Genomic DNA, 19,844 nt, shown 5'->3' with positions numbered 1-19,844 from the left:
CCAATTTCTTGCCTAAAAGAACTTTTGGCTTTAAATTGCCTGCGTCCTTACATGGATGTAAGTTACCTTTCCCTTTTCTTGGAGCTCACAGTCCTGAGTAGGAGAGTTTTAAATATTCCCTTAATGCTAAGGATGTATGTTACATTTCAAGGGTGGAAGGGGTAAAGTTGTGTTACTTGGGGAATGTGATCTAGTAAGTCTCACTGAGAAGATGCTGGAGCTAAATCTGCTAGAATAGTGACAGTAAATGACAAGAGCGGGAGTAGGGTATGAGGAAATTTCGCTTGCCTCTTAACAAGCTGCAGGGATATGAAGAACCATAATAAGTTCATGGAAGGCAGTTGGCAAGGCAGGTGTGCCTCCAGCAAAGAAGGAGGTGATGAGAAGTGAAGCTGGAGAGTCCTTGGTAGGAAGAATTGACAAGGAGTGATCAATACCAATGCATATCCTGGTAAAGTTGCTGCACATCAAGGATAAAGAATTATATTCACATCCAGACATAAAAACAAGGGAATGATGATAGTGGCCTTAGACTCCTCAGTGGCATCCAATGCCAGTGGGTGGCAATGTGCAGTATCTAAAAAAGGCTGAGAACAAAAGCTTGACCCCATAATATTACATACAGCCAAGCTGGTAGAGCATGATACTCCTATACCAGCAAAAACTCAAAAAATACAATGCTTAGGTACACTTCTTAAAAACTCTTTTTGGATAAAAAGTCCACTCAACCGAGAGTAATCAAAGTAAATAACTCAGCAATAAAGATGTTAATGGGAAAAATGAAAAACTAAAAAAACTGGCATTGAGATTTTAATCCATTGAAACATTAAACTATTATAGAATAAAATGTAAATGACATCAGAATATTTTAAAAAATGGAAACTGTCCAAAGTGGGAACATGTAGTTACAAAATATTAATTCAGGTTTCTTAATATTTTTCATAATATTATTTATTTTAGAAAATATTTTAGGAGTAACTGTCTCTTACGAATAAACAATATTCTGATAATTTGTAATTCTATCAGTTTTACCAGTTATTTTGTTGATAAATTCAAGTAAACATATGTCAGTAATATTGCCTTGCTTTCATTTTTTATTTTCTAATTCCTTATGAGGTGAATCTTTTAATATTTTCAGTGGCCACTTATAATTCTCTGTGAGGTTTCTGTTCACATCATTTATTCATTACACTGTAGATATGACACAGTTCTTTTTTACAAAATACAGCCCCAGCTATAATTTATGAATATGCAAGAAAAGCTGATACCAAAAATTTCCAGGCTTATTTCATAGGCTTTGAGTTTACTTTTCTTATGAATTCATTAATTAAATCAGTAAATCATCATGATGGAATATAAATTATTTTGGTAATAAAATGACTATGAACGTTTGCATTTCACTTAAGCTACAATATTTTGTGAAAACATTGTTGGACCCACCATTTTCCCAATTATTTTTACCATAAGGAATCCTATTTGGTTAAGAAAAGAGTAAGTTGAGAAAAAACATTTCCATTTTGTTTTCAAATTGAAAAAAGATGAGATTCCATGAGACTAGAAATGTAGGAGTGTCTCTTATTTTCACAGAAGGCTCTGTTAAAAGATCAGAAACATAATTTTACTTGTAGTAGCAAATTATCAAAAATGCTCACTGTCTTTTCTAAAAAACAATTTTTCCCAGAAACACCTGGCAGAATCAGAGTTCATTGTGTCAAAAGAAAAACTTTAGACAAATTAAAATGAGCAAAGAACAATTCCTGAATGGTTCCCCTCCTTCAGCCGGAACAGGTTCAGAGACTCCAGTGATGGCCACGTAATCAAAGAATTATGGACAAAAAAAAGCAAATACATTATAGGAAAAGAACGTGAGGTACAGAAACAGCTGGACTGGTTACAGCTTGGTGTTTACCTTACTTGAACAAGGTTTGAACAGTTGCCTACCTTTGATTGGCTGCAACACAGTGATTGGTGTAAGAGGAGATTACAGCCTGTTTACACATCTGGTTAGGTTACAGTTCACTGTGTGTTGAGAAACCTTTAGGCCAAACTTAAAATTTGTAAGGAGGCAGCTTTAAAGGCTAAATTTACTTTAAGAGTTATTAGATGTTCTGTCAATTGTTTCACCAATAGTTAACAGATTTTTTTTTGTTTTTGTTTTCTACGCTATTAAAATAGTATATAGATACTTGCCACCATTGATTCTGTTTTATCATGTTACATTTTAGTCTTTAATTGAATTGAACCTATTTTTTCCCCAAAATTCAACCTATTCATCCATTTACACAGATTTTTTTAATCTAAATATTTTCTATCAAATTGCTAAACATTTTTAGCCACATTCTGTTTTCATTGCTGCCCATATATTTTCTGCCATCATTTTCAGCTACTAAATAGTATCTAGTCCTAGATATCTGGCAGCCCATTATCAGGAACTTTTCATGGAATGCTTCACTGACCTTGTTTAAGTCAGTAATAAAGTTGAAGTTTATAATCATATTCTATGACCAAAAAAAGTACAGGTAGTAGATTTTCAAATCTCAGCCCATGTCTACTCCTTTATTTCCCACTGTGGCAGAACTTTTGAACAATGAAAATCCTTCTGTCTGAGGAAGTTTGGACTATGTGATGTGAGATTCATAGACATTGACTAGTGTAATTAGCATATTTTAATAGTATTTACATTTTTTATTAAAAATAGATGATGTAGTAGTTACTTTTTGAAGGACTAGCAAAGCAGGATATTTCCCTAACCCTTTTGTGGGACCCATAACAGGGGTGCCTCATTTTCTCAACCTGCTGCTCACAACTCTTCACCGGAGGGAGCACACGAGCAAACAAGGGCGAGGACTGGCATGCACCAGCTCTGGAACCACCCGGCTGGTTCAGTGCTGGTGGGATCAAATTCAACTCACTCAGAACCACTGTGTTCCACCCCTCGTGGGAGGGAGCATGCAAGTGAGTGGGTGCAGGAGTCAGGGTGAGCACTTTTGGGCTCCAGCAGGAGCAAACTCCATGCAGGGCTCCGCAGCAGTGACGAGGGGGCTGCCTGTGACTCTCAAAGCCCCAAAAAGCATGTTAGTTACAGTGCTCTTTTAGCTCTGCCATCCACAGTCGCCTTAAGTGTAAACAGCTCAATGGGCCCTTTGCCTTTTCGCATGAGGCAGGTGCCCTCCATCAGCAAGAGTAAAGGGCCTTTTGTATCCGCACTCATGGTTCCTGAGCTCTTGTCTGACGTCCAGAAAAAATGAGGTCACACAAAAGAATAGAAGGATGGTAAATGCGGGGCATTTTATTGCTGCTGAAAGTGGCTCTCAGCAGGAAGAACAGAAAAGGGGATCAGCTGGGTAGGTAATCTTCTTCTGAAGTCCAGCTGGGGGACTATGTTAACTTCTCTTCCCGGGTCCACAAGGAGCGTGGTTTCAAAGGCAAAAACTTCCCAGCACCATGCCTCTAGCCACCTCCCCATCCGGGAACCTAGAGTTCTTTGTCTAACTTTCCCACCTGGGCTAGGTAAAATTTCAGGTGTGCTCCTTTGTTTATAAAGCCCGCAAAAAGCTCTGGGAGGAAGGGCGTCTGTTCTAGGCCGGACAACCAATCCTGCATCAAAGTCGAAGATCAGTCACTCCAGAGGAAGTTTCAAAGAACTCCTCTCATTGGACAAGAACATGAATGGGGCAGGAAAAACTTCAACGTTAAAACTCCACTGTACCTTACCTGTGTGGACTCCTACTCAGGATCCGCTCCCAAGGCAACGTGGATGCTGTCTCTCCCACTCTACCTGTGCAGATTTCCCTCTCTGGGATCCCCTCCCACAATGGTGTGGAAACTCTCTCTACTTCTCTCTCTTTCTCTCTCTGCCTAATAGATCGCTCTCTGCAAAACCCTTTGGATTCGATATTTACTTGACCAGTAAGCTTACTATGCCACCAGGGCCTCTTTCTCATTCCTAGGGCAGGGGAGCCCAAGAACCTCAGGGCACATCCCATTGAGGAGGGGGTTGAGTCCCATCCTCCACTTGGTTACATCTGTGACAAGCCAGCCAGGAGAGGACTTCAGAGTGGTGAGTGCATCCGACCACTCTCACATGCTAAAATCTGTCCTATTGCTTCTCTTAAATCCGTTAAGGAGAGAGCACCATGCACAGAGGCCACTGGGCCTGCATGGGACCACAGGAGTCCCAGAGGTGTCTGCAGAAAGTGGGCCATCCACCTTTAAAGGCAGTATGCCCGGGTTTCTCCAAACCTTATCCCTTTCTCTCTGCTGTCTGTCTGGGAGAAATTGCCTGTGAAAGGGAGTGGGGGCATGGCCAGGCCAGGCCCGGGCTCTGCATGTTGCAGCGGGCGCCACCTGAGTGGAGTGGAGTGGGCACATGTTCCCCTTAAGCCGCTGCTAACCCAGGAACGCCGGGCCTGCTTGCTTGCTGGCCACGTAGTCCTGGCCATCAACTAAGCCTGCCTAGCAGGCTGCTGTGCACGCTGTGCGGCCCACCTTTAAATAGTGTGGCTGTGGGAATTTAAAAGGTACAGGGGCACTGTCTCAGAGTGGGCAAGCTAACCAGAGCCTGCCAGCAGGAGCATGGTGGCCGGCTTCTGCAAGGTCTCGCAGAGCCAGGAGAGCCCTCCCAGCATCCAGGCTCAGTCTGGGCTCCCGCCACTGCCAAGAACAGCATTATTTTCCTCGGGGGATGCTTAAGGGAACCTGGCCAGCAGAGCCAGGTGCGTTGAGGGAGGTGCCCAACATGCACATGTGGTCCCAGCGGCCGCCATGGGGGACAGTGGCACCACAGGGGATGTGATTTCTCAGGGCTGCAGGAGCTGCCTATGTGAGATGCGCCTAGCTTTTCAGACTCACAGCTGCGTGCTGCTCTTTTGTTTCAGACCCACATATCCAGGATCCAGGTTTCCATAAGGCAGCCTGCTAGTGCAGTGGCTAGGGCCTAGGTCTAGCAGCTGCAATGTCACTACTTCAAATCCCTGGAGGGTCTGGATTAACTGGGGCTTGAATGGGGATCCAAGAGCTAAAGGCTATAGGACACCCCACAAATTTCCCAATCCAACTGAATGGTGTCAGAATCTACTAATGTACAATTTGTCTTGCCTAGGATTGGGCTCTCCATATGGCAGAACTTCTCCATCTAGAATACCATAGTCAGACCTGGTCCAGGGCCCAAATAGTTAATTATAGGCCCCACAACCCTAGGGCATATTCCCATAATGGAAAATGGGATGGGGAAGGAGGCCTGGGTCCTGAGGGCACCGTTTTAGCCTCTTCCATGTGGTCATCCAGCCTTCTTTAGGACCATTGTGCTTAGAGGTCCCTCCCTAGAAGTATCATCCTAGGGCAGTTTTATAATCAGGCCTGTGTTAATTAAACTCTTGCTAGGGAATATTGGTACCCATCACCCAAGCCTCACTGGCCTAGTTCAGGGACATAGTGGTACAAATTACTAATCCCAGCAGTCCACATGTCCTTATGGTGGTCAATAGAGACATGTAGACAGTGAGCATGTGCCATGGCACTGGTAAGCATGATTAAACGCAGCACATGGGGCAGCCCCGGAAGATAATCACACATTTTGGGCCAAGAAAATCACAAGGTGCTATAACTAGGGGATGTCCCAGGGCTGGCACTATATAACTAGGGGACGCCCCAGGCCTAGCAGTTGCAAGGAATAACCAGGGATGCAGGCATTCCTGTGTTCGATTTCAGATGGGTTCTACTCTCCCCAAGGCAAAGTCTCCATTAAAATGTATCCTGGACAACTGGGACCAATTTGACACATGAGCTTTGAGGAAGCAGCAGCTCATTTTTCTCTGCCAAATAGCATGGCCGCAATGCCCTCTGCAGAGTGGAAAAACCTGGCCTCCTAAGGGAAGTATAAATTACAACAGCATTGTACAATTAGACCTGTTCTGTAAGAGTGAAGAGTGAAGGTAAATGGATTGAGGTCCACTATGTGCAAGTTTTCTTTTGTCTAAGGAATAATCCTCAGCTATGTAAGACCTGTACCCCATACCCTACAGGCCCCTCCTCAGGACTACTCCCACATTTAGGACTCCCTGTAGCTCCTTCTTCCACTGAAGGTAAACAAGTCTCCTCAGCTCCTGCCACCCAAGTGGAATCAGGGAAGGCCAAAGTGGATAGGCACCTCAAGCTACCAGGGTGCCCCAGCTCTACCCCCTGCAGGCAGTGGGAGGAGAATTTGGTCCCACCAAGGTGCGCACTCCCTATTCACTTTCTGACTTAAAGCAAATCAAGGCAGACAGGAAATTTTTCAGATGACCCAGACAAGTACATAGATGTTCTGCAGGGCCTGGGTCAGTCCTTTGAATTGGATTGGAAAGATATCATGTTATTGCTTAGTCAGACCCTAACCAGCAATGAGAGAGAGGCTGCTCTAGCAGTGGCCCAGGAGTTTGGGGACACCTGGTATCTTGGTCAAGTACATAATCAATGATGCCAGAGAATAAGGATGGACTTCCTACAGGTAGATAAGCAGTCCCTAGCACAGACCCTTGCTGGGATCCTGACTCAGAACAGGGGGACTGGCGTCAGAGGTACCTATTAACCTGAGTTCTTGAGGGATTAAGGCGAACTAGGAAGAAGCCCATGAATTATGCAATGTTATTCACCATAACTCAGGGAAAGGGAAAAAACCCAACAGCCTTCCTTGAGCAGTTACAGGAGGCCTTAAGAAAGTATACTCCCCTGTTGCCAGACTCCACTGAGGGTCAGACATTAGGTGGAAGCTCCAGAAGCTGGCCCTGGGCTGGAACAGAACCTAGAATCATTACTAACCTTAGCGACCTCAGTGTTCTATAATAGAGACCAGGAGGAACAGGCTGAAAGGAACAGGAGAGACCAGAGAAAAGCCGCAGCTCTAGTCATGGCCTTCAAGCAAGCAGACCCACGGGGCTCAGAGGAGAGAAAGTCTTGAGTTAGCCTCCACTCTGGCTGAGCTTGCTACCACTGCAGTCTAGCAGGATACCTTATAAGAAATTGCCCCCAGAGAAATGGACCACCACCTTGTCCTTGCCTACTATACCAACGGGATCACTGAAAGGCACACTGTCCCAGGGGATGAAGGTTCCCAGGACCTGAGGTTGCTAACCACATGACCCAACAGTAGGACTGAGGGTTCCTGGGGCAAGTGCCAGCACAAAGCATCACCCTCACCAAGCCCCAGGTAAAGTTAGCCATAGAGAGCCAGGAGGTTAATTTCCTCCTGGACACTGACCAGCACAGCCTTCTCCATTTTAATTTCTTGTCCTGGACAGTTGTCCTCCAAGTCTGTAACTGTCCAAGAAGTCCTAGGACAAGCAGTCTCCTGATACTTTTCCCAGCCCCTAAGCTGTAACTGGGGAGATATGCTCTTCTCCCATGCCTTCTTTATAATGCCGGGAAGTCCCACTCCCTTACTAGGGCAGGACCTGTTAGCCAGAGCAGGAGCCATTATCTATATGAACATCATCAGGGAGGAAATCCCTCTGTGCTGCCCATTATTTCAAGAAGGGAGTAATCCTGAGGTTTGGGCACTGGATGGACAATTTGGATGGGCAAAGGATGCATGCTCAATTAGAATAAGGCTAAAGGATCCCACCTCTTTTTCTTACCAAGGACAGTACCCCCTAAAGACCAGAAGCCAAAAAGGGGCTACAGAATATTGTAAAGAACTTAAAAGCTCAGAGTCTAGTAAAGTCCCGTAACAGCCCTTGTATACTCCAATTTTAGGTGTACAAAAACCTAATGGACAATGGAGGCTGGTGCAAAATCTCAGGCTTATTAATGAAGCTGTGATCCCTTTATACCCAGCTGTACCCAAACCGTACACCTTACTCTCTCAGATGCCAGGAGAGGCACAATGGTTTACAGTCCTGGATCTTAAGGATTCTTTTTTCTGTGTTCCATTATATCCTGACTCACAGTTTCTGTTTGCCTTTAAAGACCCTTTAGACCAGAATTCTCAGCACCTGGACAATGTTACCCCAGTGCTTTTGAGATAGCCCCCACTTGTTTAGCCAGGCTCTAGCTCAAGACCTTAGTAATGACGGTGAGATATTTCTCATTACAGCACATGCCCACTTTCCTTCTGGAATGTCCAAATCTAGCTTCTGTAAGGTACCTGGTTGTAGCTTCCAGGTACCCTGGTTCTTCAATATATGGATGACTTACTTTTAACTGCAAACTCAGAGACCCAGTGTCAGCAGGCCACCCAGGACCTCCTCAACTTTCTTGCCATCTGTGGATATAAGGTTTCCAAACCGAAAGCCTAACTTTGTAGGCAAGAGGTAAAATACCTAGGGCTTGTCTTGTCTAAGGGCACTCAGGCCCTTGATAAAGAATGTCTCCAACCCATACTGGCCTTCCCTGGCCAAAGACCTCAAAACAGATGCAGGGATTTTTAGCAATAACTGGTTTCTGCTGGTTGTGAATTGCCGGATATGGTGAAATAGCAAAACCTCAATACACTATGATTAAGGAAACCCAAAAGGCTAACACCCATCTAATACAATGGGACCCTATAGATGAGGCAGTCTATCAGACCCTGAAGCAGGCACTACTGCAGGCTCCAGCTCTAAGTCTTCCTACAGGGAACAACTTCTCCCTATATGTTATGGAAAAGTCAGGAGTGGCACTGGAGGTTCTCACCCAGACTCAGGGGACCATGCCACAACTGGTGGCATACCCAAGTAAGGAAATTTGATGCAGTAGCCAAAGGCTAGCCACTCTACTTGCAGGTCATAGCCGCAGTGGCTATACTGGTCTCAGAAGCTGTTAAAAGAGTGCAAGGGAAAGTTCTAACTGTATGGACTTCACATGATTTAGCTGTAATTCTAGCCTATAAAGGAGGCTTATGGCTGTCCAACAACGCTTACTCAAATATCAGGCCTCAATGCTCAAAGGGCTGTACTTCAGCTGTGCACATGAGCAGCCCTCAATCCAGCTACTTCTCTTTCTGAGGAAGGGGCAGACAGAACATGACTGTCAGCAGGTTATAGCCCAGAACTATGTAGCTCAAGAGGATCTCATAGAAACTCCTCTAGCCAATCCTGACCTTAATTTATACACTGATGGAAGTTCGTTTATGGAGAATGGAGCTCGAAAGGCAGGATATGCAGTAGTCAGCGATCAAACAGTGCTTGAAAATAATTCCCTTCCTCATGGAACCAGTTTCCAGTTGGCAGAACTATTAGCCCTCACTCAAGCTCTAGAATTAGGAAAAGGAAAGGGGATAAACATATACACAAACTCCAAATATGCTTACCTGGTTCTGCATGCCCATGCTGCCATATGGAAGGAAAGAGAGTTCCTAACTCCCATTAAATATCATAAGGAAATTTTAGAATTACTACAAGCTGTCCAAGAACCCAAAGAGGTAGCAGTCTTACACTACCGAGACCACCAGAAAGGAGAGGAGCAGGAAGCAGAGGGCAATCACCAAGCTGACCTAGAGGCACAAAGGGCAGCTAGACAAGAATTTGTAGAAGGACATTTAATATGGGAAAACCCTCTCCAGGGAGCTAGATCTCAATACTCATCAGAAGAGGTAGAATGGACAATCTCCCAGGGGCATAATCTTCCTTCAGGATGGCTAGCTACAGAGGATGGAAAAGTGCCCTACCTGCTGCCAGTCAGTGGAAAGTACTTAAAACCCTGCATCAAACCTTCCATATGAGTACAGAGAATACACATCGAATGGCCAAATCTATTTTTACAGAAAAGGGTCTCTTCAAGGCTATTCAACAAATAGCCAAAGGATGTGAAATATGCCAGAAAAATAATCCTTTGGCACATCATAAAGCTCTTCCTGGGGAACAGTGAGCAATTTTAAAATCCTGCATCCATGTGTGATTTTATTCATTGGTCATTTCACATAAAAGCAAAAGCCAGAATAAACTGTATATATTGTACTTGTTAGTTTATTCAAGGAAATTTAGGTTAAAAGAAGCACACCTCCTTGTGGTTAGTTATTCCAACTGCAAATCATTCACCTTAAAACAAAAGAACATGGCTACAGCAGCTTTTTGCAAATACGTTCTTCACTGATCATTTTCTAAAATGTGTATATAGAATCCCCCAGTTTCAGATGCCAGAAGAGAGACAGATCTTGAAATTTTGTTTCTGCAAAAATCTAAGATATGCGCAACAAATAGATTTTGAAAAGAGTAAAACATACCACACAGAAGTTGTTAAACACTAAAAATCAAAGTTCCTTTTTTTTTTTGAGATGGAGTCTCACTCTGTCACCTAGGCTAGAGTGGAATGGTGCAATCTTGGCTCACTGACATGGCCGCCTCCTGGGTTCAAGCAATTCTCCTGCCTTAGCCTCCTGAGTAGGTGGGATTATGGGCGCACGCCACCATGCCTGGCTTGTTTTTGTATTTTTAGTAGAGACAGAGTTTCACCATGTTGGCTAGGCTGGTCTCAAACTCCTGACCTCAAGTGATCTTCCCACCTCAGCCTCCCAAAGTGCTGGGATTATAGGCATGAGCCACCACTTTTGAGGACCATAGTGTGGGCTCTAGAAAACTCCTAACATTGCCTTTTCAGAAGTGTTAAAAAGGAGTGCTGAGGGAAAAAGTCTGCAATATCTCACCAAAGGGAAGTTGGTGAAGCAGAAGTCTTCATCGAAATAGAAATAAGAACTAAGGCAGTGAAGGTAAGGGAAGATCCTGAACCCAAAGTCCTTGATGGATGGCCCAGGTGATGTTCTTCTAGTCTTAATAGTGCTCAGTAAGAAAGTCAGACCCACCTTTCATTAGCCTTTCAGCTCTGGCATAGAAATTACTTGTGCCTGAGTATAGGGCAAGAGTATTAACTGAGCTACATCTCCTTAAAAGTAGCAGAATTCCTAATGTCCAAGTTGAACTAAGGCTCGAGGATGATCTGAATCTCAAGTTTATCCCTGGACTGAAAGAGAATATACCTGGCAATGTGATGTGTTACGGACTGCTGGTCTGTGTTCCCCGCAAAAATGCATAGGTTAAAATCCTAACCCCTAAGCTGATGGTATTTGAAGGTGGGATTTTTGAGGTAATTAGGTCATGAGGGTAGAGCCCTTATGAATGGGATTAACGCCCTTATAAATGCAACTCCAGAGAGCCTGCTCACACTCTCTTCCAGGTGAGGATACTGCAAGAAGTTGTCCGTTGGCAACTCGGAAGAACCCTCACCAGAACCCAGCCACCATATTGGCACCCTGATCTCAGACTTCCAGCCTCCAGAACTGTGAGAAATAAATTTCTGTTTTTGTAAGCCAACCAATCTATAGCACTTTGTAATGGCAGCCTGAACTAAGACTAAATAAACCAGACTGAACATCTTTAACAAAACTGCAAATGAGAAACAGCCCAGTTTAACTAACAGAGAATGTCCTCCAACTCTATTCTCACCCTACCCCATGCCCTTGGGCCACAGATAATTCTTTCTTCACTCCACTTCAAGGGTCAGCACAATTTTTTGTAAAAGGCAAATAATTCTTTCTTCAGTCCACTTCAAGGGTCAGCACAATTTTTTATAAAAGGCCAGACTGTAAATATTTAGACTTCCCAAGCCATGTGATCTGTGTCACAACTACTCAGCTCTGCTATTGCGCATGAAAGCAGCCAGAGGCAAAGAGCAAAGGAGTATAACTGTTTCAGTGAAATCATTTGCAAAAAGAGATGAGCCAATTTGTCCCACAGTCCGTATTTGCTGACCCTTGCAGTGTAGTTCCTAAATTAATGGAAAGAGAAAAGAAGTAAGGAAGAATTCAGCCACATTACCAGCGTGGTAACCAGGTTTAGACAAATCTTTCCTTGTTAAGTTTCAGGAAAATGAGAAATAGGAAAAACTTAAAGCAGTTTAAGGAGGGAAAAATATATTTCAGCCCCAAATAAATAAAGCTAATATGAAAAAGGCAGTGTGCAAATAATAGATAAAAGTATATGTTCTAGTAAAAAGCAATCCTCCTCCCAAAGGGAGAATTCCCTAGTGTACTTTACACCACAATAGTTGATAAGGACACTAATTTGTATAAGAAAAAGCCATAACATAGTAATAAAAGGTTATAAGGAAGTGTTAAAGACTAATATAATACAATTACAGAAGCAGGCAATAAATAAATGAGAAAGAGGAAAATGCCACAAGTGGTAGAGACTCATTATTGCTTGAGAACAGCACTGTCCAGAACTTTCTGCAGTGATTGTGATGTTCTGTAACTGTGCTGTTCAATACAGTAGCCACAAGTGCCTACTGAACACGTGAGGTGGGTTAGTGAAGTCATGGAGTTTAATTTTAAACTTTTTTACTTATTTAATGAATTTAAATTCAAATAGCCATACATGGCTAGCAGCTATCAATTCAACGGCAGGTCTGGAGGAAAAACTGGAGTCAATTTCAATGAACGCAGAAAAAAAGAAAAGAGGTTAAACAAATACAGATAACATGATAAGGGCAGAATAGATATAAAACCCGCAGACTATAAAGATAATCTGTGTCCCTGAGTTAGAATACACAAATGGGATATGACTTACGTTTTAGGTTGTAATAGAAGACAACTTTCTCAAAGGAGGAATTTACATTGCAGATTCAAAGGACAATTTATTCCAATAAAATTTAGAAACATAATGAAATATGTCCTCATCTTTATTGAATTTTAAGAATAAAACTTCTTCAGGTATCTGGGAAGAATGTAAAAAGTTACACATGGAAGAAAATTGAGCTACTTTGTGATTTCTTCCAGTAACATTTAGTATCAAAAGGCACAGAACATTGTCTGCAAAATGCTGAGGGAAAGAAACTGAGCCTTTCATGTCTTACATTCAGACATATTGTCATTAAGCTATAAAGATAGCAGGCAAATATGAAATAATTTGGGAAATATAGTATGCATAGAACTATCTTACAAAACATTCCATATAATAAAATCTAATTAAACAGGAATTGAAGTGAAAGCCATTGTAAAAAAAAAATGGCAAACTGAACCTTGAAAATATATAGCCAAGTTTAAATAAACATGGAAATTATGGTTATAGAATATAAATGCATTTTAACTTAATACATGAATAATATCAAATTACCTTAGGTCTGGTTCCCCAGAAGTATCAACTGAAATGAGAAAACGAAGTCATTTTTTAAAGAAATACTCCCCAGAAATACTGATAAGAAAGTGGGAAAGGTAAGCAGGGAAAGGGGAGAAAGCAAACAAATATACAAAAGTGCAATTTCAGGCAAAACTCCAGCAGAGTGAGGATGAGGATTTCTGATTAAACACAGCAAGTTGAGCACCTATTTAACTCTTCTCCCTCTGAAAAGTGATATTAAAAGGCATAAACCCACAAGGATGAGGAGACTAGGAGAGAAAACAATAGAAAAATGTTGTAAACTAGGTAATGGTTGGGACAATGCCAGTTCTGGTCATGATGGAGTAGCTGAATTCATGCTTACCTTTTCACAAAAAATGTAAGAAGTCAAAAGATGTATTAAACAACTGTCTGTGATGCAGGATTTTTTGTCCTTTGCTCAGCTAGGTCCAGGCTCTTGTCTCATGACCAGGAAGAATTAGGAATGCATACATCAGAGTGAGTGGAGTGGAATTTATGAAGCAAAAGGAAAGCTCTCAGCGAGGGGATGCAGAGGTTGGTTCTCCTACCTGAACACAGGAAATTTCCCCAGTATGGCTGAACTTGGGGCTTTTTATAGGCTCAGAATAGGGAGTGTGTGCTGATTGGTTTGTGAGTATGCAAAAAAAGTTCAAAGCAAAGACATCACTCAAATGTGGGCAAGAAAGTGTAGAAAACTAATTAGGGAAGGGTAGGTATATGTAAAATAGGTGTAGAATGAGGATCAATCAGAGGAAAGTGTGCCAAACAGCAAGGCAGGTTCTCTATCCAGTTGGAGGATTTACCCGGGACACTTTCTGACTTGAAAGTCAGGTTTCACTGGGGACTCACCCCATATACCTAGCCATTATCTGCCCTCTGCTGCTATCATCTGCAGACAAGGGTTAAAGTCCTGAGGAAAATACACATGGTAAATCTCATATTCATTTTAGTGTTTTTCTTTGAGGACATTTTCTAAACCCTTGCACAGGGAAATCAAGCTTGGGAAAACAGCAGGTAGATTGAAAATAAATTAATGGAAATACATGGTGTAAACACTAAACAAAAGCTAATATGATTATATTCACATAGAACAAAATAGATTTTATGGCAAGATGTAATATTAAAGCATGGTATGATTAATACATAATAATAAAAGGCCCCATTCAAGCAAAAGATATAGCAAATATAAAAGATCAACTCTTTTGGGATTTGCTTATATATTTTGTTAAGCAGGATCAAGCCAGTGTTAATCTGGGTTAATTTTACCCACTACTGTGGCAGAATTCTTCTGAGTACTCTACCCAGTGTCCTGTGAATTATGAGGTTTTCCAGTCAGCTGCTGGGAACGGGCACTAGTCCTGAACCTGTGAGTTCTACAGATGTTTTTCCTAACCCTCTACCTTGGTTCTTTCTCTGGCCTTGGGTAGTTTCCTCACACATGTACCAACTGATCAGGACTCAGCTGAATGCTTAAAGGAGCCCTCAGCAGGTCTCCAGAGCTCCCCTTATGTTCATGTCCCTCCTCTCTGGTGATCTAGCTTACTTGGCTTCCCCAGATTCTCCTCTCCTTGTCCTCAACTCAAGGAAAACACTGGTTTCTGCATGGTTTCTCTCCTATGCTGCAGTCTGGAAATTCTCACCAAGCAGTGAGCTGTGCCAATTGTATTGTCTACTTCATTGGTTTTCCATCTCTCAGAGTCACTTTCTTCAATGCCTGATTTTCAATGTCCTGAAAAACTGCTGATTCATATATTTTGTCCAGTTTTTTTCAGAAGGGTAAATCTGGTTCATGTTACTTCATTGTGGCCAGATAGGCTTTTTCTACAGCATTATACGAAATAAAAGCCAGAGAGATCATTCCAGTTTGTTTCTTAGGATCTAAGGGTCTGGTTACCTGAAGTTGTGTGCATACAGAGAGGTTAGTGGCTGGGAATTTAGGGTCAACTTTTCTAGGTATAGATCTTCAGTTGACTCCTGTATTTTGCTCTGCATTCTCACCCCCACACACCTTTGTGCTTTATCTCTCACTCCAGGTTTCTGAGGAATAACCAGAGCCTCCTCAGTTGTAGTCCTTTGTTTAAACACTCTAGACTGTGTTCCAGCTCCCTTCATCCCATTCCTCCCGCTGCTCTTCCTCTTCCAGGTAGCCACTGAAATCAATCTCTTTCTCTCTCTCTGTCATCATGCATATGTCTTGTTGAAGTTTCTTCAATTTTATTTAAATTAGCATGTGGTCAGACTGCCATATGGTCCATGAAACCCCACCTTGACATTTTTAATGCTGGTCAATTCTCCTAGCCCTTTATCTATTTATTTTACTCAGGAATTCAATCAAATTATTGAGTAGCATACTAAACAAAGCAAAGCAACCTAACACTTATTTAACATTATCCAAGTCCAGCCTTCATCACATTTCACTTAGCTTCGGAAATCCATTTTAACATTAAGCTCTTAACACAAAAATTAAGCTATAGGGTTATTGCCTTTTATGTACATTTCAATCACGTGCACTAGAAGTCATCCAAATAAAAAAACAGTAAAAGTCTAATTTTGTCTAACATTTTGAACAATGGTGACTAAAATGAAAATAAATTAGTTAAAATCAATCAAATTATCAAAATCAATTAATTAAAAATTAATAAAAATGGCTACTTTTCAAACATGCTATTTTTGCACTTGCCACATGTTGACACAGCTTTAATAAATGACCAATACTATTCTTCAATAGTATGTCTTAAATTACGCATCCTTTGAATGCTACTAAGTCTTCAGAAATGAATTCCTAACATAAACTGTGATCACCAAGTTTATAAACCTAACAGATTTTATAGTTAACTGAATTATTAAATAGTCAGGCCTCAACTACCAAAGTTCCCGGGGATTCCTCACTGTAGAGACAAGAAGCTGTTGGTTCCTAAAAGTTTTTGTTTTCAGCTTTCAGAAATGTCCTTAATACAAAGGCAAAGGAGGTCAAAATTTCAAAGATCTGCTCACACAGATATATGAATCCAGGTGAGCTAAGAGCACTCACATTGTGTGAATCTAAATGCTGAGAGATAAAAATATGTCCCAATCAGTAATCAAAGATTATTAGAAAAATATTGTAAAATACTAGGGAAGATGGAGATCTCACCCCCTGATTCATCAGGTAAGGCTATCAGGGATAATCAGTGAACACAATTTAATTTTATGTAAGAAATATTCATTTAGTGTGTCCCCCACCCCAAGCCCCTGGCGGTTAAATCCTTAAACATCAAGGACATTTTCTGCAGTAAGAAAAGCTAGCTCAACCTGGGCAACAGAATGACACTGCCATCTCTACAAAAAAAAAAAAAAAATTAAAAATTAGCTAGGCTTGGTAGTGCACGCCTATAGTCCTAGCTATTTGGGAGGCTGAGGCAGGAGGATGGCTTGAGTCTGGGAGTTTGAGACTACAGTGAGCATAACACTGGCACTCCAGCCTGGGCAACAGAATGAGACTCTGTCACACACATACAAATAAAGGTTGGGGGGAGAAAAGGAAAAACAAAACAAAACAAAAAAAGTAAAGCTAGCAGGTTTTGAGAGCCTTGTTGGATTAAGTATTATACTGTGTGCTTCTCATTGTTTTTATGCCATTTAATTCTTACAACAACCCTGTGAAGTAAATATAATCATTCTTATTTGACAGACATGGGAGTCTCAGATACTTACCTAGGGCCATTTGTCTAACAACATAAACAGAACTAGGATTTGAATTGGGTTGTTTGTACCCCACATCCCACCCTTGTCCTTCATCTCAGGATGCTTCCATGTTTCCCTTGAATATGTGCCCCTTTGCCTTCTACATTGCACACTTCCCTATCTGAATCAGCACATCACCCTTAATTATACCTGACAGTTCTCTGCTGGAGAAAACTTATGTATTCCTTGATTATTTATACTTGATTAAAACTAATGGTTAAAGGGCCTAGTATTGCTATTATGGTCCAGTGCCCTGATAAATATACACTGCCATTTTTTTTTTTTTTTGAGATTAGGGTATTGCTCTGTCACCCAGGCTGAAATGTAGTGGTGTGATCATGGATCACTGCAGCCTCATTCTCCTGAACTCAACTGATCCTCCTGGCCTCAGCCTCCCAAGTAGCTGGGACTCCAGACACACACCTGGCTAAGGTTTTTTATTTTACTTTCATAGAGATAAGGTTTCCTTATGTTGCCCAGGCTAGTCTCACACTCCTGGGCTCAAGTGATCCTCCTGCCTCAGCCTCCAGTGTTGGGATTACAGGTATGCATCACCTTGCCTGGACTAACGTGCACTTTGAATGGCCCTTTGAAGGTTCTAATAATTTACTTGAAAGAACAATTTCAGGGAAAGGTACAGACCAATGCTGCAAGGACTGCATTCAAATCTTAATGGCTATCTCAGGAATAAAAGAGGAGCAATAGCAGTGATTAGTTCATTCGATGGGTCTAACCATTAGACTAAATACAAAAGCTTTAGAATGTCATATTGGAAGGGACCATGAAGATGATTGAGCCCAAATAACTAACTGAACTTGAACACATTCTGTCAATTGCCAACTAAGCAGTTAACCATCCTATCTTTGAATACCTTGAATATCAGAGAATTCTAAGCCCAAGAAAATTACTTTCACTCTTAGACAAGTGTGACTGTTCTTTTTTATATACTCTCATATAGCAAGGGTGACCAGCCACTAAGAAGGTGGAGGTGAGCTGGGTGTGATGGGTGATACCTGTAATCTCAGCACTTTAGGAGGCTGAAGTGGGAAGATCGCTTGAGACCGGGAGTTCAAGACAAACCTGGGCAACATAATGAGACCCCTATCTCTACAAAAAAAAATTAAAAATTACCTGGGCCTGATGGAGCATGCCTGTAGTCCTAGCTACTTGGGAGGCTGAGGCAGGAGGATTGCTTGAGCCCAGGAGTTCCAGGCTGCAGTGAGCTATGGTTATGCCACAGCACTTTAGCCTGGATAGCAGAGAAAGACCCTCTCCCAAAACAATCAATCAATCAAAATTGGAGGTAGGCAGGGTGGCTTACATTCCTGGAGGATTTCACATTTGGTCAGAACTGGTTCAGGTCTGGGTCAGAACCTATCCCCTCAGGAGAAGGCATCAAGAGAATTTTGGCAGCGCAGATGCTAGAGGAAAAAAAATACAGATAGGAGATCACAGTTTTAAAGCTTGTAAAAAGTACTTTTATTTGTATTTTTGTGTACTTATCTAGTTCAACCTTTTGAAGTGAAATATACATTAAAATTCTTAGACCAATTGAATCAGATGACAGCTTAAGATCTACTTAAGGGGAAAATGTCTTGAGTATAAATCTGGAATCACCATTGTGAGGCACATTAACATCTTCTCCTAGACTTTGTGTGTAAACAAAACTATGCAATTAATTTGAAGTCATCAAGAGTGTATGAAAAAAATACATCTATGATAGGTATGCCACCATGCTATTGTGTAATATTTTCTTTTCCAATATCTAAAATAATCATTTCCACAAGAGGGTGCTAGTTGATATCTTATCGTTAAAATAAATTGAAGCACAATTTGGAAATAATAGGCTCTTGCTACATTTACATTTTTGTAGTTACACCAAATATTTCAACATAATTCACATAGCATACTTGGAAAGATTGTTACTGTCCCCCAAATAAACAAAATTTTAGGTCACAGAAAGTCACAATTTCTAGTTGATAGAAAAAAGAAATCCTCAAGTGTAATTCTAGTATTATTTATTTTTAAAAATAAATGTTGGCTAGGCGCCGTGGCTCACACCTGTAATCCTAGCACTGTGGGAGGCCAAGGCAGGCAGATCATCTGAGGTCAGGTGTTCCAGACCAGCCTGGCCAACATGGTGAAACCCCTCCTCTACTGAATATACAAAAATTAGCAGTGCAAGGTGGTGCATGCCTATAATCCCAGCTACTCAGGAGGATGAGGCAGGAGAATTGCTTGAACCCAGGAGGTGGAGGTTGCAGTGAGCGAAGATCGTGACATTGCACTCCAGCCTGGGCAACAGGAGCAAGACGCTGTCTCAAAAAAATAAAATAATAAAATAAATAAATAAATAAATGTTAAAAGCACATTGTAGAAATGTGAATTTATGTCATCAGTATTTTTACAATTTACTCAAATATGAAATTTAAGCAAGATTGCTTTGCATTAAATGACACCACAAAAATGCCTTGATTTTCCTCTTTTTGTGGAAACATATCTAAGAGTAGAAGGCCTCAGCAACGTCTTGTGGTGTTGCTAAAATCATACGTGTCTTAAATTTGGCATAGCCTCCAAAGTATCCTGTGTTGCTTTTTGGAAATGATCAGTGAACCTCTGCTAGCATAATCCTGGCATAAATATCCTAGTCTCACACACACGCACATCTACACATATATATGCATGTTCATATATGCACATACACACATCATCTATACATATATATGCATATACATATATGCGGGTACACGCACATATATATGTGTGTGTGTATATGCATATATATATACACACACACATCAGTGCGTAAGACAATTCAGATACTGAAGTCTCCTTTACCCTCCATCTCTAATGCTAGGTCCTCCATTTGCTACTTGCAAAGGATAATAGGAGAAATGGCAGGAAAATCTGCTTACTGCCTGGGATGACTAACAAATTGGCCACTGCTAGAAACTTCATAATTTAGTATGGTTTTCCATAGTATTGCTCTGTATGCCCAGAAGGGAAAGTACTTAGCAACAAAATAGTACTTATTGA

General features: G+C 41.5%; 1 protein-coding gene across 4 annotated transcripts in view; it reads left to right on the top strand.

Moving 5' to 3' along the window:
• Positions 1-19,844, top strand: part of LOC118151553 (uncharacterized) — a 95,228-nt gene that overhangs the window by 850 nt on the left and 74,534 nt on the right. The window contains exon 3 of one of the 4 annotated variants that reach the window (XR_013532314.1): positions 11,125-11,261. The exons of 2 other annotated variants lie outside the window; for them this stretch is intronic. Coding sequence is in view for 1 of the 2 variants with exons in the window: in XM_035291588.3 (XP_035147479.1) it covers positions 11,125-11,229 (105 nt within the window). In the remaining variant the exon portion in view is untranslated. Of the gene's footprint in view, positions 1-11,124; positions 11,262-19,844 lie in introns of those variants that run through there. One more of the 4 variants, XM_035291588.3, reaches the window with a different exon arrangement.

The sequence above is a fragment of the Callithrix jacchus genome, chromosome 2 (genome assembly GCF_049354715.1).
Source record: "Callithrix jacchus isolate 240 chromosome 2, calJac240_pri, whole genome shotgun sequence".
In the NCBI taxonomy this organism is placed as follows: domain Eukaryota; kingdom Metazoa; phylum Chordata; class Mammalia; order Primates; family Cebidae; genus Callithrix; species Callithrix jacchus.
This window is presented reverse-complemented; position numbering and strand designations above follow the sequence as displayed.